The sequence below is a fragment of the Vulpes vulpes genome, chromosome 9, assembly GCF_048418805.1.
Source record: "Vulpes vulpes isolate BD-2025 chromosome 9, VulVul3, whole genome shotgun sequence".
Lineage (NCBI taxonomy): Eukaryota > Metazoa > Chordata > Mammalia > Carnivora > Canidae > Vulpes > Vulpes vulpes.
Window position 1 is genome coordinate 91,392,387 of NC_132788.1, and position 24,519 is coordinate 91,416,905.

At 38.2% G+C, this 24,519-nt stretch overlaps 1 protein-coding gene across 35 annotated transcripts in view; it reads right to left on the reverse strand.

Annotated features, from left to right (window-relative positions):
* The window catches only part of DOCK3 (dedicator of cytokinesis 3), a 523,288-nt gene that overhangs the window by 42,897 nt on the left and 455,872 nt on the right, over nucleotides 1-24,519 (reverse strand). For 18 of the 35 annotated variants that reach the window (XM_072720925.1, XM_072720913.1, XM_072720896.1 and 15 more), the window contains 7 exons: nucleotides 22,678-22,824; nucleotides 20,670-20,768; nucleotides 10,957-11,051; nucleotides 8,677-8,752; nucleotides 8,052-8,152; nucleotides 7,732-7,790; nucleotides 5,419-5,567 (listed from right to left, as the gene is read on the reverse strand). In XM_072720925.1, the coding sequence (XP_072577026.1) occupies nucleotides 5,419-5,567; nucleotides 7,732-7,790; nucleotides 8,052-8,152; nucleotides 8,677-8,752; nucleotides 10,957-11,051; nucleotides 20,670-20,768; nucleotides 22,678-22,824 (726 nt within the window). The remainder of the gene's footprint in view (nucleotides 1-5,418; nucleotides 5,568-7,731; nucleotides 7,791-8,051; nucleotides 8,153-8,676; nucleotides 8,753-10,956; nucleotides 11,052-20,669; nucleotides 20,769-22,677; nucleotides 22,825-24,519) is intronic. The other 17 variants (XM_072720923.1, XM_072720926.1, XM_072720920.1 and 14 more) reach the window with 2 other exon arrangements.

Consider the following 24,519-nt stretch of genomic DNA (forward strand, 5'->3'; position numbering starts at 1 on the left):
AACTTCTGTGTTAGGCAAAGGAGCTGGTGATAGAAGGCTGTGGGGACATTACATCATCAACCTCTGCAGTCTGGATAAAGGAAGAAGTTTTAGGAGAAACTGAGAAATCCAAAATAGGGAAGGCTGCAGATCAATGTATGCAAAACCAATGTCTTTAAGTCAAATGAAATGCTAAGTTCTTCAAATATATCATGTCATAATTGGCAATACTGACAATTTAAGGTTTGCAGAATTACTTTTATTCTATGGAACCAGGATTCCTAAAGTGACAAGTGACACCTTGTTATTCATTCATTCAACAACATCTGTCCTGTGACAACCAGCCGCCTACTTCCGAGCAAGATATTTCCTCTTTCAGCCTATGTTTCCTTGCTTTTGAAGCAGTAACAGAGGTTAACAGTCCTCTTTGGTATTCCTGTGCCCTAGCTCTTGGAAGTGTTCAGTGAATGTTAATTTGGATTTTCATCTCCATGAATCTAGCATGTCTCAGGTACTATGTTGAGTTCTAAGGAATAAAAGCACAAGAAATAGCCCTGTTCCCCAACAGCTAGCTCATCATCTGGTAGAGGAGAGGGACAACAGCTGACACAGCTCAGCATGATCAGCGCTTGGGACAATGCACAGAGAGGGTGGCCTGCAGTCTGAGACATCAATGGACAGCAGAATTTTGAAAAGTAGTGTTGTAAAAACTTAAGGAAGGCTTTTTGCTCTTTGATCCAGTGATTACAGGTGAGTTTACCTAAGAGAGGAATTAGGAATGGATATGTTTTTTGCAATATTAACAACAAAAATCTGGAATGAACCTGAGTTTCTAAAACTAGGAGCCTAACTAAAAACACTGTGATCTAAGCCATGCAAAGGAATATTCTGTGGCCTCTAAACTGACATTGCAGTACCAAGAAGCATTAACCGACTGGAACAGACAGTGATGACAAAGTACTACTAAAAGGGAGATGAAAACTCAAAAGACACAATGGTCCCTGAAACAAAATACACTTTTTTTTTTAACTTCAAAACCTCAATGTATGGAAAATGTCTAAAAAAGACATACCACACCCCACTACCCAAGTTACTAATTAGTAGGATTATGGATTAAATTTTTTCATTATAGCTTATTTATAATTTAAATTTTTCTACATTAAATAACTATTGGTTTTATAAGTAAAAGAAATATTTTTAGTAGGTGGGAAGAAGTAAGGGAATAGTTAACAGAGCCAAAACTGTGCAAAGCAAAATTGGAATCAAGACAAAAAAGTCACTGAAAATTGATGATTAGAAGGTAATGGGTGATCTTGAAGACAGCAGCTTCAACAGAAGTGGGTACATAATATACACTACACTGAACAGATAGGAGGAGGGTCAGAAGCAGAAAAAGGGGGATGCAAAGAGTAGACCACTCTGTTAAAATATTTGATAGGGAAGCAGCAGCAGGATTTTTCTAACCAGGGACAACAAGGTTTACATGGCTTGCTAGATATCAATTATTTAAAACAGTCTTTTTCGGGGGAGGGCGAGGCCAGAGGGAGAGGAAGAGAGAGAATCTTAAGCAGGCTCCATGCCCAGAATGTAGCCCAACATGGGGCTTGGTCTCACAACCCTGAGATCATGAACTGAAATCAAGAGTTGGACTCCTAACTACTAAACCACTCAGACACTCCACAACAGTCTTAATGAGTGAAAGAACACAGCTTAACAGCTGAGTCTTAAAGTGTGAGACAAAGGAGTTCCAACTTAGTCTTCCACAAAGCTAACCTTCTTTATTCAGGAGTAGTAATGGAGGAATGCAGCCTAGCCCCTCTTTTAACAGACTCAGATGATCCATGGTGCAGCTCTGCAATGCCATCTACTTCTTGGTAACTAGGTTCTCTCATCAGGCAGTTGTGAATTTTGCACAATTAGAAGGCTGTGACAACACAGAAAAGCAACAGTTTTTTTTGTTTGAAGTTATTATTTCCCCAAAATAAGGGGTGCCTGGGAAGAAGTAAGGGAATAGTTAACAGATAGGAGGAGGAGGAGGAGGATCGAACAGATCATTCAATTAAGTGTCTGACTCTTGATTTCAGCTCAGGTCATGATCTCAGGGCTGTGAGATCAAGCCTTGCATCAGGCTCTGCACTGGGTGTGGAGCCTGTATAACATTCCCTCTCTCCCTCTCCTTCTACCCTTACACCTCCATTTGCACCTGCACACATTCTCTCTCTAAAAGAAAATATAAGAAGAGAAAATAAGAAACATACAGATTAGAAAGGAAGAAACAAAACTGTCTCTGTTTGAAGGTGACATGATTATCTAATAGAAAATCCCAAAGAATTTCCAAAAACCTTCTGGAAGTAGAAGTGAGTTTAGCAAAGGTGCAGGAAATAATATTAATATATAAAACAACTGCATTTCTATGTACTAGCAACAAACTGAAAAATAAAATTTAAAAATCAGAATAATTTATAGTAACACCAAAAATAGGAAATACATATAAATCTAACAACATGTATAAGATATGTATACAGAAACTATAAAACATTAATGAAAAAAATAAAAGAATATCTAAAAAAATAGAGATACATTGCCTTCATGGACTAGAAATATTAAGTATTACTAAGACAGAAATTCTTTCCAATGTGATCTATAGATTACAATGTACTCTCAATCAAAATCCCAGCAAGAAGTTCTGCAGATGTTGACATGCTAATTCTGAGACTTATAGCTAAAGGAACTAGAATAGCTAAGAAAACATTGGGAAAAAAAAAAAGAACGAACTTGGAGGATTTACACCACTTGATTTTAAGACTAACTATAAAGCTACCATAACCAAGAGAGTGTGGTTATGGTAAAAGATAAGACACAGACCAATGGACTAGTAAGTCCAGAAAGAGAGCAGCACACATATGGTCAACTGATTTTTGACAGTCTTTTCTTTCAATAAAAGGTATTGGACATCCAAGTGGAAAAAGAAAAAAAAAAGAGTCTTGATCCCTACTTCACATCTTATACAAATGTTACTTCAAAATAGGTAATAGATCTAGATATAAAATTATATAACCTCTAGAAGAAACACAGGAGAAAAAAATTTGTGGTCCTGGGTTAGGCAAAGGGTTCTCAGATATGATTCCAAAAGCATGATCTATAGAAGAAAATCACTGATAAACTGGACTGCATAAGAATTAAAAAATTTTGTTCTATAAAAGACACTGTTTGTTGTAAATGAGAAGACAAGCTAAAGACTGGGAGGAAATATTTGTAAAACATATATTCAACAAAAGACTGACACCCAGGTTACATAAAGAACTCCCAAAATTCAACAATAAGAAAACATATAACCCAATTAAAAATGAACACAAGTTTTGCATAATAATTTCACCAAAGAAAGTATAAATATGGTAAACAAAAATATTAAAAGATGCTCAACATCATTAATCATTAAATAAATGGAAATTAAACCACCATGATATACATCTATATACCTATTAGAATGGCTAAAATAGGGGCACCTGGGTGGCTCAGTTGGTTAAGCGTCTGACTCTTGGTTTCAGCTAGGGTTATGATCTCAGGGTCCTGGGATCGAGCCCTCTATCGGGCTCTGCACTCAGCAGAGAGTCTGCTTGAGGATTCTTTCTCTTTCCCTCTCCCTTTGCCCCTCCCTCCACTCACATACACACACTCTCTCTAAAATAAACACATACATCTTTAAAAAAGAATGGCTAAAATAAACATGCAAAGAGATAATACTGAATTATGGTGAGCATATTGATCAATTAGAACTCTCATACAATGTTGTTGGGAAATGGTATAGCCACTTCGGAATAAAATTTGATAGCACCTCATAAAATTAAACATATATTTACCACAACATCCAACAATCCTATTCCTAGATATCTACCTAAGAAAAATGAAAGTTTATATTTATATAAAAACCTGTTGAGCACTGGGTGTTTTTCTGTATGTTGGTAAATTGAACATCAATAAAAATTAATTAAAAAAATAAAAAAATAAAAAAATAAAGGTAAAATGGTAAAAAAAAAAAAAGGATGCAATGATGCTGACTGTGAGTAAAGGAGTTTTGTATAACTGCAAAATCTAAGAATATAAAATTTTCATATAACTTCAAAAAAAAAAAGAAAAAGAAAAACCTGTAAAGAAATGTTTTTTAGCAGCTTTATTCATAATCAACAAAAAGTGGAAATAATGCAAATGTCTTTTAGATGGTGAATAAACTGCAATGGAATACTACTCAGCCATAGAAAAACTGACATGTGCGACAGCATGGATGAATCTCTTGATGGCATTATGCTGAGTGAAAGAAACCAGTCTCAAAAGGCTACAGGGTACACGATTCCACTCACATGATTCTGGAAAAGGCCCACCTACAGTGGTGGAGAACAGATCAAGGGTTGCCATAGGTTAAGGACAGGGGGAAGGTCTGACTACAAAAAGGTAGCAAGATGGAACTTTTAGGAATTTAGGAAATCTTGGTTGTGGTGGTGGTTACATGCCTATATGTTTGCCAAGACTTGGAGAACTGTGAATCACAAAGAATGAGTTTTACTCTTTGTAAATTTAAAAATAAATAAGAATTTAAAAAATTGTTTGCTGTTTCTTACTGTTATAATCACTCACTTTAAGATCACTGCTTTAACTCAAGAGTCACAGGGTTGGGAGGGAACTTAGTGGGGAACTGGTACAGTCCCCAATCTGATACAGAAATTTCTTAGAGGCCTCCTGGGAACTTCTGCTTGAGAATCACCAGCAAAGAATTCCTCATCTCCTAAAGCAGGCCAGCTTACACTGGACAGCTCCTGTTACTAGCAAGTTATTTCTTTTATTAGATAAAATCACTTTCCCTGACACTGATCCCTACTGATTCTAGGTCTATCTTCTAGAGCTACACAGAGAAAGGAAGGGGCATCTCCTTTACCTTAGAGGTAGCAGAAGGTCTGCACAGAGGGACAGCTTGAAGCTACTTAGTCAAAAGCTAAGGGCTTACACCTCCTGAACCCACCTCTCTCTGCAAGGGTCTGTGTAATTCTGGGCTACCCTGAGCCATGAGAAGTCATCTGGTCTCGGCTCTAGTCTTAGAAATGCCCAGATCATGCACCAGAGAGGAAGGACAACATGCTTCCAGGGCCCTCTCCTGAATGAAGCTGGGAGGTTACAGTCTCAGCCATTCTCTCCTTGAACAGAAAGTTTCTTTCATATGATGCTCATTCCTTTCCTCTGATTCTTTTCTGACCTCTAACTTCATAAATAAAATCCATAAACCAATTCTGGCTAGCAAATAAGGGAAAACCCCTGAATAGGATTCAAGATGGCCAAGCTCTGGCCCATTCCCACTGGAACCATGGCCTGGCCATTTGGATCATCTGCCTGGACAGAAGGGGTCCATGCAGAGGAGAGCACCCAGAATACTGTCAGGCATTGTCTTACCTGCTTGAAGTTGCCGTTTTTCCTCTGCTCCCAGTCCATCATGTCATGAAAGATGGGAATCATGATATTCCGCACTTCTGGCTGTGGGACCAGTGTCACGCCCAGAAAAGGACCAATCATTCCCGGAATAAAGTGGATCTTATGTTCACCTGAATAACAAAACCCAACAGATATTAGTTTATGCTTTCTTTGCTCCTTCTACAGAAGCTTCCCAAGTAGGGCCACAGTATATACTTTCAACTGCCCTGGAAGCATCTGAGAACAAAGCAAGCTCTCCCCTATGGCTTTCTGAGAATTCATAGGTAAAACTGGCCTAGCCCAGCTAAAACAAATGTTCAATAGGCACAAACTGCCTTTCCAAAGAATTCATGGAAGGCTCAGCAAACTATCTGAAAATCATTCCGAGGTCAAGGGACAGAATTCATTACATTAGACAGAAAAGGATTTTTGAATAACCCTATGATAGTTTCAGATTGTCCTGCTCAGGGTTTATTTAGCAAGGAAAATCCATATATTTCTGCTTAAACACTATCCTTGGGGGTTCTACCTCTGGTCTAGCAGCTATAGGCCTAAAGTTCATGAGCCTCTTCACTGCCTGTGCTCATGTATGCCCAAGAGGTTTTCTCCTTAGTTAGCAGGAGCCTCCTGCACAGCCCTAATCGGACAGAATAGTTCAGGGACTGTCTGTGATCCTCCCCATCCCTGCCCCTTGTCTTCCCATTGCATTTTTGATGGTAGCACTACATCTACCCAGGCCAGCTCAGCATATCCTCCAATGTTCTTATGAGGTCTTTCCATAGGAAGTGGGTAATGCAGGTTTCCCTGTGACTGGCCTGTAATCTGAGGCATAGTTCTAGAAGCCAAGGCTAGTTCAGAGGACTGTGGGACAGAACTTTCCTCTTCCTAGTAGTGGTGAAACAGAATGAGCCATCTTCTAAGAGCTCTGCTTTTAGTCCTTCAGAAACTATAAAGTAGACAAACTGTGGGCCTTGTAATGATTGCTCCAGCCAATGTAAAATCAGTTCTTGAGGACCAGAAAATTCCATTTGCACCAAAACCCAAAATGAAGCAGGAATGGCTTTATCAGGCAAACTTGGCACCTATTTTTATTTCCTCCATTGTGAAAGCCTATCTAAGGAGCAAATGTTAGCCCTGAGGCTGACTCTACATATTCCAATCTCAGTATTTGGTACGGTTTGTTAGTACCTTGTGTTCCTGGGAATATGAATGTCAGGTTGAGGATTAAAATCTATACCTTGACTATGCTGGATGAAGGATGTAGGAATACTGAGGCTGGAAAGCCTTCGTTAAACGTATCTTCATTCATGGAGGGAAGTCTTAGTGTTAACTGGCAGGGATGCCTCATACCTTGTTTGCTGCTTCCAGGGTTAGTGATTGAGATGGTTAATGGAAAAGTAAAATTTTATGCCCATCATTCCTAAGGCCTCAGAATCATGATCTCAGTTGAAGAGTAACAGTTAGGAAGTGTAATGGCCTCTCTAGCATCCTGAGAGGCCACTTAGAAGCCTATATACCAAAGGATGGCTCTCCTAGTCACTGGGGCAATCCAAGGATTCTATCAAACACTCTGACAATTTCAGATCAAAAGCACTGGATATTAGAGAAGCTACAAATAGAAACTGCCAAAAGAAAGCGGGATAAAATCAATTTCACCTAGGGGCTACAATTCCCTTCTTGTGTGCAATCTTCATGTAATTGGTGGCAGAAACCTGATCTGCATGGTCTTAATACCAGAGACACCAAAAGTGTTTCAATATTTATGAAAATGAATAGCTGCCCTTGCTCATTTGCTGAGTATTTCCAATATCTATGCTTCTATACACCTATCATGATAAACACTGAGTAATGTATAGAATTGCAAAATCACTATATTGTATACTTGAAACTAACACAACACTGTATGGTAACTATATTGGAATTAAAATTAAAAAAAGATCTATGCTTCTGAACCTGCAACATCTGGAGTGGGATAGCACAAAGGATCTTACCAGCATGAGTCCTTAAGCTGGGAAAAACTCCAAGAGCCTTTATATTCTTCTCTTTTTGACTTTAGTTCTCAAAAAAAGGAGTGTGCATATGTGTTACTGGGGTCTTGCTTCTCGGCCTAACTCTCTTTGCCAAGAGCTCTGTGCATGTGTGCTATGCCACCCAGCTGAGGTGTTACATTAAAGATATGTAAAGGTCTCTTGGGTCTGAGTTAGTATTCATAAATCTGGGGGAATTTGTTAGTCTTGTCACTTTTTATTTGGCTATGCAATATGTGGAAGGAAAAAATAGGGAGAAAAGACCTACCCAAATTCTGCCACATGCTGAACAGTTCATAAGCCATCATCACACGCATGTCCCCATACCTGGAAATAGTAACAGTGAAGCCAGCTTTCAGTGGAAGAAAGTTCAGGAAGGCAGGGCCACAAAATACAATAAGGCTAGCACTTCTGTTTCTAATGCTTCCAACCCAGTACTAAGTCATTTGGCTGTCAACTGAACTCTCACACTTGGCTCCCTGGGAAGCTACCCAGTGAGAACCTTGTGGACTTCTGAGGAGCCTCTCACTTAAACATAACCCCATCTGGGCATGTGATAGGGAGGTGAAGAAGAGACATATGTCTTACTTATCTAGAATCTTCTTCCTCTTGGCTGAAGTGATGATTTCTAGCTGCAGGCTTGGCTGATTTATGAACAGAACTGCCAGACTAAAATAAGAATTCCACACCTAGAGAGACAGAGAAACAGAAAACATGTGACAGCCTGAGTCCTTAACCTTGCAAAGAGAAATTCTAAATATATGTATGTAACAGAGAATTCATTTCACAATTTTAAATCTTGATTTTTTTTCTCCTTTTCAAGTATCTTTGCAAACAGAACTTTTTTTTTTTCTTTCTTGACTCCTTGAAACCAGTAGTGTTGATTCTGGGCTAGAAAGCCTACTCCTGGTTGTCTGGCTTCCAGTACCTCCAACAGGGGGGCTCTTAGGTTATATCCTAGTCACTCTCAAACTTGGAAGTGGTTCAATACTTTACAAACATTTTAATAAAGCAAAAATCAGTCAGCTTGCCCCAGCTCTTAGCCACCCATCCAACACCTAGCAGTCCTTCTGAAATTCCTGACCTGAAGAATTGTTAGCAAAATAGAATGGTTTTATCTTTATTTTAGTAAAAACAAAACAAAAATAGTGAGCTTGTTTTCTGGCATCCTAATGTTATTACAAAGATAGTGATGGATTTCAGGAGCTCCTACCTTAAAGTCAAAGTCTGTCTCTGTGAAATTCTTGTGCAGTGCAGAAGACAGGTACTGGACAGTAGTGACGATAATACTGCAGTAAGGGAACAAGGCATTGGCAGGGTTAAAAGACTAACAATAGTGTCCAATAACTTAGCATCTACGACCTATGAGTAAACATCTTGAGTACAACTTGCTCTCATATAAGATGTGACTATAAAGAGATAGATGGCACGAACCTCACAGAAAACTGATCTTGGAGAAATGCCCCATAGTTGGCAGTACAGGATAGAACATCAGTGGGTTCTAGGCCTGGTTTTGCCATTATCTGGCTTTGGCACAACTTCTGTCTGGGCCCCAGTTTCCCTGCCTATAAGAGGGGATGGGAGGAATTAGTTGGTTCTTTAAGATCTCTTCTAGTTCAAAGAGGGATTCTAGTATTTTGAGGACTTCTGGGTAATGAATGTATATTATGGACTTCCAGAGGGCTTAGAGTATAATTTTATTATTTTACTTGATAATAAGGGCTTATAATGATTAAATCCCTATTGTTGTCACATAGTATTATTTTTATCTATAAGTTACTTGTTTTCAGTCTTTGGTCTAGAATATCAGTTCCTCAATTTTAACCTGGGTATATATAAGGAGCAATGGGAGGCTGGCTTGCTGGAGCCGAGGTTCAAGTAGAAAGGAAATGAAGTGGGACAGGCAGAGAAGGGTTTGATTGCCTTGGGTGCCTGGCAAAGGAACACTGAGCACTCTGGCTTTGGTGCAGAAGAGGGGCAAGGCAAAAACAGTGCCTAGTATACTGGCAAAGCAAAAACAGAGAGCCTAGTCTACTGGCAGAGGAGGTGACAAATTTGAAGGGTAAAAGCCTTGGAAGAAGAGGCTGTTCCTGTGGGATGGGCTCAGGGCCCTGAGTGTGCTGAGGAGAGCTAAGAGATAGAAACAAGAGGGGGAAAAAAAAAAAAGAAATGAGGGAGTCAAATGGAAAATCCACTATTTGAGAAAATATGTATGCAACTTTGTTTATAACCATTCTTGCATTCTGTATAAAGTGTTTGCAGTTTTGAAAAAAGAAAAAAGTGCCCTTTATATAAAAGGTACAAAGTGGAACGATCATGGTGATAGCTTGCTAACAAATCAACATAAGTAATATCACTACGTTCTGCATAATGTTGACATAAAAAGCAGATCAGGGAGCCTGGGTGGCTCAGTCAGTTAAGCATCTGACTCTTTTTTTTCCCCCCAGAAATGGCCATTTTAATGCAGAAAACCATGATAATTTACAAAAGCATCTGACTTTTGATTTCAGCTCAGGTCATGATCTCAGTTGTGAGATCAAGCCCTACATTGGGTTCTGTGCTGGGCATGGAGTCTGCTTGGGATTCTCTTTCTTCCTCTCCCTCTGTCCCTCTTCCTCCACTCTTTCTCAGAGAAAGAGAGAGAGAGAGAAAGAAAGAAGAAAGAGAAAGAAAGAAAGAAAGAAAGAAGAAGAAGAAAGAAAGAAAGAAAGAAAGAAACAGAGAGAGAAAGGGAGAAATAAAGAAAGAGAAAGAAAGCTGGGAGAAGGCAGCAGGTTAGCGAGTGGAGGCCAAATGGCCTTCTCCAAAGTAGAGCGAGACCTGATGAACCAGTACTATGCTACCTGCATAGGTATAGGTTATATCCTAGTCACTCTCAAACTTGGAAGTGAGTGGAAGTGAGTCACCCATCTGGTTTGCCAATTAGGCTAGAAATATGAATGGAACAGGCAATTTGGGGACAGTCTAAGAGTGAATTCTGTTGCTGGAGTCAGAAGTGGTCAGAGCCTTACAGCCAGTTTTCGGGTGGGTAATTAGCACTAGCTGTGGGAGGCAGATAGTGTCTGGCAGACAACAGAAGTCAAATCAAGAGGAGGTCTTGGGATAACTAACTGAAACTATAGAGCAACAGAGGCCAGTGGTCCATGGAACAGGCTTCCCTCAAGGAGGAACCTTCTTTAGGTATTATTATTCCACATTCTGTACATTCTTTTTCTGTCCTGACCATGACATCTCTGTCAGGCACTTAAGGCTCCATTTTGAACTACCTTTAACACTTTTGTCTTCTTGAACTTATGGTAAATGGTCATGTCCATCTGATTATGCTTCCAAATATTTTTCAAATTTACCCTGTCTTCTCTGCCCCCATGGCCTTCACAATGATCTCTGTCTTGCTTTCTCTCTCTGCCACACATATACACACGCACATACATACTATCTCCTTAGTCTGAGAATAGCTCTGTTGATGCTGGGTGCAGGCCCCTTCCACACTCACTTGCTTGTAAGAAGTCTCATCACCATCCAGTCCCGAGGGAAGACACTCATCTTCATCAGGTTCCGGAAGACACAGAAAATCTTCAGCAGGAATTCCTGATCCAGCAGGAAAATCTGATGTGAGACACCACCACTACCACTACAGCATGCATTTCCTTTACAGGGCTCTCCTGACATCTAGACCAGGAGAATGGATGGGACTAGTGGGTTAGATTCTGGTTTCCGTTGTGAGTTATTTTTTTTAGAGGCCTACATGAAAGTGAGATCTAGGCACTCTATCAGGCCAGGTGGGAGCAGACCCAAACTGGGTAGAACAGAGCCAGTTCTATACCCCAAGCCCAGTAGCTAAAACCCAAAGTGTAGAGAAGGCTACAGGCCAGCAGAACTGGTATCCAACTGGGTTTGTGAGTCTCTTTATTTGGGCCATGACCCTTGAGCACCTGACTATAAGAACCTGTCTTTTGGCACGGGTGCCAGGGTGGCTCGGTTAGGTGTCTAACTCTTGATTTTTGGCTCAGGTCATGATCTCAGGATCCTGAGATTGAGCTCCATGCTCAGCCTGGTTTCTGCTTCTCTCTCTCTGCCCCTCCCCCCACTTGCATGCGCGCTCTCTCTCTAAAATAAATAAATAAAATCTTAAAAAAAAAAAAAAGAACCTGCTTTCTTGGATGTTAAGAACACATTGACAGGAGAAGCATTTTAGGAATGGTAGAGTAAAGACCTCCATAATGTGCTCCTTCACTGAAGTAATGAGAATACTGGCAAAGTCAGGTTAAGCAAAGTTTTTAAACAATCCAAGGAGTGTTATTCAAGAAAAATAGTTGAATTTCAATAGAAATAGTGAACTTTGTTGCACTTTAGCTTGTCTCATTACTCTTCCTCTTCCTACCTCTATGGTATCCTCTTCCTACCTCTATGGTATCCTTGAAAATAAGCAACTGCACAACCACAGTGGTAGTGAGCTCCTGAAAAAGCTCCCACCCCAAACTGCTACTTTTCTATCTGTCTGGCAGAAACCTGGGAAGTCTCCATTCAGAGGGCTTATTTGATCTGACCCAGAGCTCACTCAGTGAAGGTTTTTTACCTAGAGTATTTATGGAAAAAAAATCAGCCATAATAATTTAAGATTCCAGCCGTATGAAGCAGCCATATTGTTAGGGCATCAAGAAAACTGCCAAAAGAATTAAAAGAAAAATCTGGGGAATGGGATATCTCTAGGGAACTTTGAAAAGCTCTGACATACTCCTTGGTACCTAGAAGTCCACACACATGTTTAGGGCTGTGCATATTCCCAGGAAAGATGTGAGAAGCCTAATCTCTTATCCTGGCTGATTTTGAGGCTCTTTTGAAGCAGGACGTGAAAGCTAAGGCAGTAATATAAGCTGTTGGAGCACTGAAGGTGAGCCCCAACACACACATACAGACATTCAGCAAAGTATCAAAGACTTACTGACTTAAGACATTTTAGAAAATTTCTGTCCGGGTATTAGCTGACCACTGAGCTAACAGAAAGAAGATCTCAGTGGCTGGACACAACAAAGAATATAGACATTGTAGAATTAGTCCAAGAAAGTCACTAAACAAGCAACCAAATATATATTAATAACAACAACAAAACAATAAAAAGTAAAAACCCCTGGGATGTGGTGGTGGGGATATAATTTCCAGAGTTGCTGAATTATTTAAATTGTCCAGTTTTTAACAAAAAATTATAAGATATGAAGTTAAACATGGAAGTATGACCCATACACAGGAAAAAAGAAGTCAACAGAAACTTTACTTGAGGTAGCTCAAATGTTGGACTTATTGGGGAAAAAACTTTAAAGTAGATGTTTTAAATATGCTCACAGAATTAAAGGAAATCATGCCTAAAGAATTAAAGGGAAGTATAAGAACAATATCTCAACATATAGAGAATATCAATAGAATAGATAGAAATCATTTTAAAAGCATCATATAGAAATTTTAGACTTTAAAAGCACCATAAGTGAAATGTAAATCTTGCTAGAGGGGCTCAACAACAGTTTTGAACTGACAGAAGAAAGAACCAGCAAATTTAAAAGATATGTCAGATTATCCAGAGGAATAGAAAGAAAATGAAGAAAAACAAACAACATGAGACCTGTGGGATACCACCAAGTATAAAAACATTATAATAGGAGTGTCAAAAAGAGATGAGAGAAAAAGAGGAAGAAATTTTGAAGAAATATTTGAAGAAACATCGGTTAAAAACTTCTCAAACTTGAAAAAAACCTTTAATCTACACATCTAAAGAGTTCGATGAACTCCAAATAGGAAAAAAAATCAAAGAAATTTACAAACAGACATAGTCAAACTATCAATTGTCAAAAAAAAGAGAATCTTGAAAGCAAGAGGAGAAAAATAATTTATCATGTACAAATTATTCTCAATAATAATAGGTGACATACAAGCAGATATGATGGAGGCCAAAAGGTAGTGAAAAGGTAGAATACCATATTCAAAGTACTGACATAATGTTAATAAAGAATCTTAAATCTAGCAAAACTATCATTAAAAAATGAAGAAGAAATTAAAACATTCTCAGATTTAAAAAATACTGTGAGAATTTGTTATTAATAGAACTGCTCTAAAAGAAATACTAAAGGGAGTCTCAGACTTAAATAAAAGGACACTAGACAGTAACTTGAATCCAAATGAAGAAAGAAAAAGTACTAGGAAAAATAGCTCTACAGGTAAATATAGGAGATAATATATAGGTAAGTTTGTAACTCTTTTCCTATTTGATTTACAAGGCAACTGCATAGAGCAATAACTATAAAATCATGTTGATGAGATTATAAGGTATAAATATGTAATTTATATGATAGAGACAGCAAAAAAAAGGAGAGAGGATTGGAGCTTTAGTGGAGTGAAGTTTTTGTGTACTATTAAATGAAATTGGTAGATTGTTTTGAGATGTTAATTATAATTCCCAGGGAAATTACTAAGAAAATAACTATAAAAATACACTAACAGAAACAATGAAGGAATTAAAAATATTAAACATAAAAGAAGGCAGAAATAGAGGACTACAGGAAGAAAGAAGATATAAGACAGATTTAAAACAGCAAAATGGTAGGTGTAAATCCTAACTTATTGGTAATTATACTAATTGTAAATGGATTAAACATTCTAATCAAAAGGCAGAGATGGGAAGATGGAAAAAAATACACATGATCCAATTGTATGTGGTCTACAAGATACATAACTTTAGATTCAAAGACATAAATACATCAAAAATAAAAGGATAGGAGATATATATGATGAAAAATGCACCCAAAATAGAACTGGTGTGGCTATTTTAAACAATAGAGACTTTAACAAAAAGTGTCATTAGAGACCAAAAAGGGACATTTTATGACAAAAGAGCCAATATGTCTGAAAGACTTAATTATAAACACATATGCATTTAAAATAGAACCTCAAACACATAAAGCAAAACCTGACAGAATTAAAAGGAAGGAAAAATAGACAATTCAACAATGATAGCTGGAGGCACCAATATACTACTTTCAATTGTGTATAGAAAAAACTAAATAGAAGATCAGCAAGGAAGAAGAAATCTTAAAAACTACTATAAACTAACTAGACTTAACATCTATACAACACTCCTTAACAGTAGCAGGATATACATAGAAGGATATATGCATTTTCTTCTCTAGGACAGACATGATGTTAGTCCAAAAGAAAGCCTCACTATATTTAAAAGAACTAAAACTCATATAAAGCATGTTTTCCAACCATTATGGAAGTGAGTTAGAAATCAATAACACAAGGAAATTTGGGAAAGTAAAAAAATATGTGAATTAAACAATATATCCCAGGTAACCAATGGTCAAAAAACAAAGCATAAGTAAAACAGGAATACTTTAAGAATAATAAAAATGAAAATACACCAAATCAAAATGTATGGGATGAAGCTAACACTTACAGCTGTAGTGCCTACGTTAAAGAGAATGAGGTCACAAATCAATAACTTACTTTATGCCTTAAGAAACTAGAGAAAGAAAAAAAAAAGAAACTAGAGAAAGAAGAGCAAACTAAACATAAAGCAAGCAGAAGGAAGGGAATAATAAGTGATACAGAGATAGAAAAATAGAGGAAAAAATAAAACCAAAAGTAGATTCTTTGAAAATATCAACAAAATTGAGAAACCAAGGAAAAAAAAAGAAAAACAAAAGCGAGAAAGATGACTCAATTACTAAAATTAGGGATGAAAGAAGGGAATCATTACCAATGTTAGAGAACCAGAAAGGATTATAAGGGACTACTATAAACAACTGTATGCCAACAAATTATGATTAGATTATACAACAAATTAGATTATATTATCATCTAAATTATATAACTTAGATGAAATGGACAGATTCTTAGAAAGATACAATCAAAATTCATTTAAAACTAAACAAAATCTGAAGAGACCTATCATAAGTGAAGAGATCAAATTAATAATTTAAAATCTTCACACAAAGAAAAGTGCATGACCAGATGGCTTCACTGGTGAATTCCACCAAATATTTAAACTAGAATTAGTACTAATATTTGTCTTTTTGATGATATCCACTTTCAGTGTGAAGTGGTATCTTATTGCAGTTTTGATTTTCATTTCCCTAATGACTAATGATGTTGAGTATCTTTTCATGTGTGTTTTGACTGTTTATGTATTTTCTTTGGGGAAATGTCTATTAAAATACTTTGCCCATTCTTTTTTTCTTTTTTTTTTTTTTACTTTGCCCATTCTTAAACCAAGTTGCCTTTTCATTCTTGAGTTGTAAGAGTTATTTATATATTTTTCATGCAAGTTCTTTATTAGATATATGATTTGCCAATATTTTCTTCCATTCTGTGAGTTGTCTTCACTTTCTGGTTGGCATCCTTTGAAATATAGTAATTTTGATGAAATCTAACATCGATTTTTTCTTTTCTTGCTTGTGCTTTCAGTGTCATAACTAAGAAATCATTGCTAAATCAAGGGACATAAAGATACACTTTTTTTTTTTTTAAGATACACTTTTGTTTCCTTCTAAGAGGTTTATAGTTTAGCTCTTACATTTAGGTCTACAATCCCTTTCCAGCTGTTTTTTTTCATATGGTATAAAGTAGAGGTTAGATATTAAGTTGTTCATCATTTGCTGAAAAGACTTCTTTACTCTTTGTATTGTCTTGATAATATTATTGAAAATCAACTGAGTGTAAATATAAAGGTTTATTTCTAGACTCTCAATCCAATTCCATTGATCTTTATGTCTATTTTTATGCAAGCACCAATTCTGATTACCATTATTTTGTAAGTTTTGAAACTAGAAGTGTGAATCCTCCAATTTTTTCTTTTTCAAGATTGTTTGGCTATTCTGAGTCCCTTTCATTCCTCTATGAATTAAAGATCAGATTGTCAATATCTACAAAAAGGCAGCTGAAACTTTGAGAGGTCTTGTATCAAACCTGTCGATCACTCTGTGAAGTACTGTCCTCTTAATAATATTGTTTTCCTATCTATTAACATGGGGTGTCTTTCCACTTATTTAGGTCTTTTTAAATTTCCTTTCCTATCTATTTTGTGTTTTTATACTATTATAAATGGAATTTTCCTCTTAATTTCCTTTTTGAATTGTTAATTGCTAGTGCCAAGAAATATAATTGATTTTTGTATATTAATTATATATTGTGAAAATTTGCTGAACTTGTCTATTACTTCCAATAGTGTTTTTATGAATGTCTTAGGATTTTCTGTATTCAAAATCATGTCATCTGAGGATAGAAATAGTTTTACTTCTTCCTATCCAACTTCGTGCCAAATTGCTCCAGCTAGATCCTCCAATATAATGAGTGTAAATGGCTAGACCAGCTATCTGTCTTTCTCTTGTTTCTGATCTTAAGAGGAAAGCATTCAGTCTTTTGTTATTAAGTATGATGTTAATAATTTTTCATAGATGCCCTTTATCAATCTAAAGAAATTCCTTTCTATTTCTAGTTTTTGAATGATTTTTATCATGAAAGTTTGGTGGATGGATTTAAAAAAATGTTTTTTTTTTTTAAATATTCATTATGATGGTCTTGTTTTTGTCTTTTATTCTATTTAATGGTGTATTATGTTGATTAATTACCTCATGTTAAGCCAATCTTGCACTTCTGGGATCAATCCTACATAATCATGGTGTATATTTCTTTTACTACATTCCTGGATTCAGTTTGCTAGTATGCTGCACTTATATGTTTATAAGGGATATTGATTTATAGTTTGCTTTTCTTGTGATGTCTGCCTTTCGTTTTCATGTCAGGGTAATACGGACCTCATAAAATGAGTTGGGAAGTGTTCTTTCCTCTTCTATTTTTTATGAGAGCTTGTAAAGGATTGGTATTAATTCTTCTTTAAAAATCTGGTAGCATGCACCAATTAAGCCATATGCTCTTGGGCATTTCTTTGTGGGAAGTTATAAATTATTAACTTGATCTTGTTATTTTGTGAGAAGTCTTTTAAGATGGATATATCAGAGACACTGAATTGTACCGTTTAAAAGTGTAAATTTTATGGTATGCAAATTATATATCAATAATGCTGTCATAAAAAAAGAATAAATGTGCTGAACTCTATATTTGGTGTGGTGGACTGCATATGTTCCCTCATCTGTTTCAGCTCAAATCCTCTAAAATGACAGTCAAGTAATAAATATATACCCACAGAGACAAAGGAAACAGGAAATAAGAACACAGTAATGAGAAGAGGTGAATACATTTTTTTTTGAGGTGAATACATTTTGAAAGCTTGTATGTAACTGACTTAATATACTTGAGAAAGATGATAGCCAACAGCCTTGGGAAGTGACAGCAACAGGAAGCAAGAATCTCAGAAACTGCAGGCATCACTAAGTACCTCTGTGGGACTGGGATATGAAGGCTGAAAACAGGAAGACTGATTTACAGTCTCCCTAAGACCTCTTCTGTCATCTCTTCTCATCTCATGTCCTTGGGTGACCAGGCTTTCCCCATCCTGTCAGAAGAACTGAGGGCTGCTTTCTGGAGTAGTTGATCACTGAGGAACTGTTCTCAAGGATACAGCAACAGGTAAGGGCTGAGATACCAAAATGAAAATAGGCATTGAGAGAAAGTTCACCTGCTGAGCTGGAAGGTTCCCAGCTTCTTTTTGCTATTTGATCCCCAAATATTGGTGGGCTATTCCATTTCTAGGAAGGGAAAAGGATTCTTTTCTCAGGAAACAGACAAGTCCAAGAGCACAGACTAGTTGATACAGAGATTAGAGGAGGCTCTGATCAGACTTTCTTCAGTCAGCTACAGGGAAGGCCTGCACACAGATACACATACACAAAGAGCTTATCATTAGCACCAGTGTCTCACTTTAGACATAGACTAATATTCAAAAGATGAATGGATAAAGAAGATGTGGTTTATGTATACAATGGAATATTACTCAGCCATTAGAAATGACAAATACCCACCATTTGCTTCAATGTGGATTGAACTGGAGGGTATTATGCTGAGTGAAATAAGTCAATCGGAGAAGGACAAACATTATATGTTCTCATTCTTCTGGGGAATATAAATAATAGTGAAAGGGAATATAAGGGAAGGGAGAAGAAATGTGTGGGAAATATCAGAAGGGAGACAGAACATAAAGACTCCTAACTCTGGGAAACGAACTAGGGGTGGTGGAGGGGGAGGAGGGTGGGGGGTGGGGGTGAATGGATGACGGGCACTGAGGGGGCCACTTGACGGGATGAGCACTGGGTGTTATTCTGTATGTTGGCAAATTGAACACCAATAAAAAATAAATTTATTATTAAAAAAAAAGGAACAACGAAAAAATAAGTCTCTAGTAGGAGGAAAGTCTCTAACATGAAAGTTAGAGACTGAAATAAATAAAAACAGGGCAAGTTTCTAGGAAAAGAAAAAGTGACTGGACAGTATCTGACAGATCTGATCTTGGAGAAAGCTGGAAGAAGAGGTTTATTACAGAAAGGGAAAAGAAGAAATCCTAGCCAGATTTGAAAATCAAAAGAAAACAAAAAATGTGCAAATAACAAAAGAGGCAAATAATTCCAGGAAAAAACCAATACGTTTTATAAGAAAGGAAGTGTAATAGTGTAGCAGCTGGCCTGCCACAGTATTTTCCTAGCTGTAATAAAGAAGAGTCGATTGCCGATTTAAACAAAAATGTATGCAAACTATATTGGAAGAATGAGAGGAAAGACTTGTGTGTGAGAGAGGAATGATACAGGAGAGTCACTCTCATTTTCCATGGGAATACGAAAATAGATAATAACTACCAGTTAAAATTTAAAATGGCAGTAGAAGTTTAAAAAACAGCTTTTACTGTTCAAAGTGACTGCTTTTTGGGGAATAGAAACTGGATATGAGGCTGAACCAGGGAACAACCATTTCATGTTATAAGCTTTGTAACATGCTTTTGGCTTTTAAGATTATGTATACATATTCACTGTATATTAAACTACACTAGAATTAAAATTTTAAAAACCCATAAGGTCTGGGTATAATGCTTACATATAGCAGGCTTTCAATAAATGAAGAATAAATTTACAATTAAAAATATGTATACATATTGCTGTTATAAAAATAAACTTGTAAATAAAAAGTAAGAGAATGATGACAGCCTAAGCTTCTGATTGTGAATTAGTTAGTAGAAAACACAAAGGATGAAAATAATCTAGAATAGCTAACACTGGATTTTCAGGCTCTACAACCTAGCTCAAGCACTGCTTTGGCCTCTGGCTAACTTTTGGTTCACTTCAAGGGCTGTCAACTCATCCCTCCAAGAAGACAGTCTGACCTTACTGAAACGAGTTAATGACAACAATCTGCAGAGCTCCATGTCTGTGGAAAGGCAGGCAAGACCAGATACTAGAAAGTGACACATAATACTTATTAACTGATACAATATGATTAATAAACGTCATAAAAATGAAAAAAGTGTAATGCATTACTATGAAATGCAAATGACTTGGTTCTGAATAGAGGCAGAGCATACCACTAAAATTTGCAATTGTTTGTTTATCCAGGGATGAATTGAGTAGGGCATTCTAAAGCAAAGACACAAGCCCCAGAAGTTTGTCAACAGCTAATACCACATGAAGCTTGGGAATGTTCTTCTGTTTTGTGGATCATGGGCCCATTTTTCTGCATTATCTGCCCCAGTGGTCTAGATCTTGAATCTGGTAGCCAATGGGCACTGCTCACTTTTGCTTTCTAAGGTCACTTCCAGAAATACATGCTAATGAAGAAAAGTCATCATCATTATTATAATTATAGCTATTAAACAGCAAAGTCTGGTTTGCAGGGGCAAAATATAAGGTGACTGTTGAGTCAATAAGAAAGGGAAGAGTTCTGGTTTGTGGATGACTACTATGACCTAGAGCAGCCTCTCACTGAGGCACATAGTCATAGAACTGCTAGGAGTCAGGGAAGACTTGCTAGTGTTACTAGAATCTGTCTAAAAATATAAAAAATAAAAAAAATAGAATCTGTCTGTCTAAGAACATTGCTGGCTTTTAGCTTCTGGGAGTCATACATTCCCAGCTGTAAAGGGGGCTGGTGAACCCTTCACCCTAGGCAGTCCTGATCACTTGCACTTGCCCCCTGGCAGAAGGAAAGCTCCTGGAGAGTCTTAGCTGCATGAATCCTTTCCTCAAAAGTCAGTTTTAAGAGAGGTTTGTTGCCCACCTTGAGTTCATCTTTGCTCTGGAAGTTGTCCAGGAGATGCTGGTAATGGGTGTCACACATCTGGCGGAGCAGTGAAAGAAGGCAGGACACATACTCACCCTGGGGATCAACCAAAAAAACCACTCAGCACAGCTAGTCACAAGGGCTGTGTTTCCCCAATCCACAGAGGGCAAGGAGAGAAGGAAGGGTCTGAAATGGCCCCAATGATCATGAAAGGGAAGGGGAGGACTCTGGCCCTGAGAATGAGTTTTCTTTTCTGCTAAAGAGAGGTCTGAAGGGCTTGGGAGTTTTAATAAGACCTCTGCAGCAGCTAATGGAAAAACCTTAACCTGTAACAAAGAAGTACTGCAAAGCGAGACAGAGAGTCTAGATTTTTCTCCTAGGAAATTTCTGGCTAAACAGTCCATTGTCACTATATATTTCCAGGCCACCACACTGAGGTCTAAAGGGGTTCTTCAGAACAGGGTACTTGGCCTTTTCTGGGCAGAATTTGGGCTCTTCCCATCATACTAGGTTGGAGTAGCCCTTCTACAAGGATCTCTTGGGGACCTCCCAGAGATTATATGTGGTTACTGGACCAGGAAGATGGAACACAGTAGGTCAACATAGCTTTCTGGAATCCAGAGGAGTCAAAACTGACCTTTATGAGAAGACGTTAAGGGCTTTAAGATAAGAAAAAAATCTAAGGATAAAAAAATGAATCTTTAAAATTTCTTTAAGTTCCAACTGCAGTAACATGGAAGAAAATCTTGTTTTAAGGACTTCAAGATTTTCACCATCCTATGGCAATTTCTGTCATGGGGCAGCTGACCAAGTGTTTTTAAACTCACGGAAATTTTACAATAGATTTTATTGTCTCTCAAAGCATTTCTAGACACACAAAATTATTATAGCATATGTATACACAGAATATATATACATGTATATGAACCACAGTTTTATCTGAGAAATGGGCATAATAAGCCATAATTCATAGATTTGTTATGAGGGTCAGAGGAATGAATACATACAAAGCTTCTCAGTGGACAAGTCCAGTACATAAAGGTGTGCTTGGTAAATTATGCAGTTATTATCATCTTCATTACATCTATGTGATTTAATATTGCTAAACGAAAGGGTACAGAGTAGAGTTTGGCTCACAGCAAGCACTGTGTGGTTGCTGGATAGGACGGGTTACCAGGACATAGCAGGGCACAATTGTTTTCACCTGCAGCCAGAGTGCCCTCAAAAGGAGATCCCAAGGGAACAGACATTCTTTCTAAACCCAGTGCTTCAGAACACATGTCTGCTCTCTGCTCTCCCTAGCATGCTGGAGCTTGGCTTACTCCCACAGAGGACTCACTTCAAAGAAATCACTGTAATCTCCCACCTGCCAACTGGAAGAATCCATGCAATCTGTTAATGGAGTTCTAACATCAGGGTTAAGAAGTCCACTCTGGGTACAGGAGTGGGGGCTGTCTCTCTGCCTCTTCTGAGAAGCCTCTGCAGGCCACTTCTCTTCTGTCCAGTAAAGCCAGTGCAACTCTACCTCATCACAGTTTTCCAGACGCTAGATATTTGGATACAAACATTGTAGACAAAAACAACTAATCTGTAGATACAACCTAATTCTAAGAAGATTATTCTGCTGGTGCACAACATTTAGGAGAACCTGCTCCTGTAAGGAAAAGTCTATTTTTCACCTTCAATCTCTTAGTACATCTCTGCTCCATTCTACACAATAGAAAATGAGTTGGCATAAAAGCAAAGGCCAACAGAGACAGTGTGCAGAAAAACAGGACAAGAAGCATTCCCTGCATCAACTCTATAGTAAATTTCTGGGACTATGAACCTAGAGCTTTCAGAGTGGAGATGGGAACCAGGTGCGAAAAGGGAAGAAGGCAGCATGCTGACAACCATGCAGGAAGGGAGGTGGAGATGGAGGTGGTGCAATGAGGAGGTGGGGGTTGGTGTGGAGGAGCCCCAGGTTAGAAAAGAAAGCAAGAAAACCTGAATGTTAGTTACTAACAGTGATCTCGGCTGTGCACTGCGGGCACCGCTGCCCTCTTACCGCCTCCTGAGCGTGCGATTTGCTCATGATGGTGAGCAGAGTCTGCAAGAGCACGTCCAGGAGGCTCTCCACCATCATTTCTACCTCCTCCATGACATCTGCCTCCTGGAGCGAGCAGCGAGAGAGCACACCGTTAGCACCCAGGCCAGGCTGACACACAGCTGGCAGCACTTACTAAGTCAGCGACGTCAGGAGTGGTCTTCTGATTGGATTCTTAACACTGAGCTCCGGCCTCACTAGCATGCAGTGTCAAGGAACCTGGACAACAGCTCTGAGAGAAGGTGAGGCGAACCTGCCTCTGTTGCCCTGGTATGGTGGCCAGGGCCTTCGCCTAACCCAGCACCACCTGACACCCACAGTTCTGAACCTCAAGTAGATACATTAATCACAATATACAGGACAGAAGTGACCGTCCTGAGTTACATGTTTTCTTTGGTTTCCATAGAAAAATCAGGAAAAAGCACAACACTGCTAACACTGTGAGAAAATGGTAAAGTGTTCACGCCATAGGGTGTGGTAGTAGCACCTTCACTATTGCTAACACAACTGCCAATGCACATAGAAGTATCTCAGTCTTTAAGATGACTGTTTTCTCCTCAGGATTTTCTCCTTAGGTGATCTCAAGCATTGCTAGCCCCAACTGCTGCTCAGATATGGCTGCATCTCACTTCTAGGTCCTCAGCATTTTTGCTTGTGTTCCCTAGTTCACCTGAAGGACTCTGGTCTCAATGTGTCTTTCTTGGGCAGACTCACAGAAACAACAGAGCATACCTCCTCACTAAGCTCTGCTTCTCAGCCACCACACTCTAAATTTAGAAAGAGTCTGTGCTATGCTTTTACAGGCCTCTCAACACTGAATCTCAAATCAGATTTTATTTATCTGAAAGATTCCCATTGTCCCTTCTCTAGCCTCTTTTTTTTTTTTTTCCTTCTCTAGCCTCTTAATATTATTACTGGTATAAATGTCCATCTGTCGATCCATCTACCAATCCATTATTTATTAAGCCTTTACCATGTGCCAGTCACCATTTGTGAACCTGAGTATACAGAGGTAAACAACAAAGATAGTATTGCTACTTTCATGGAGCTTAAATTCCACCCCAACCCATTCATTCAATGTAATTATATTGTGCCCTATTCCACATGAAAAATGTGAGGAGCTCCTGGGGCCAAAGTCCTCTTTCTCATCTGCTGAAGTGACTATAACACTCTTATTTGGAGTAACAGTGTGATGTCTGACTAGTTGTAAGCTACTAATTGCACCCAACTCTCTAGCCCCACAAATAAAACCAGACCATTCCCTTCAGGCTTTTACCTGTTTCCATTCCTCTTCCATTCCTCTCCTGCCCTTTATTTTCTCCCTTCAATTTCTCTCCTTCCTTTAGCAATAAGCCTCCAACCTCCTCAAGTCTGACCTTGGGCTGCTAAAAGACCTTATGTGTCTAGTGTTGCCTCTCTGAGGCCCAGTGGGAAGGAGAGCTGCCAAGCCTTGCCTGGAGCCAAGAGCAAACAATAGGGCCACTACAACCACCGTAGGCACTCTGCCAAGTGAGGCCCCTGACACCAGATGGCACTTTAAGTCTGGAACCAGAGCACCCTATTGGGTCCCTAAATCCTGCTCAAAGCAACCACGCTCTTTTCTTTCAGGACTTCTCCTGCTCTACATGGATAGCCTAACCTTGTACATTCTTATCACCTGGCTTCTGGCCTTCATTTTAAATGTGGTTGAAATTTTATTCTCCAGAAACTTTATTTCAGCTTAGTACAATGTTGTAATAAAAAACTCATTCTTGTTCTTGA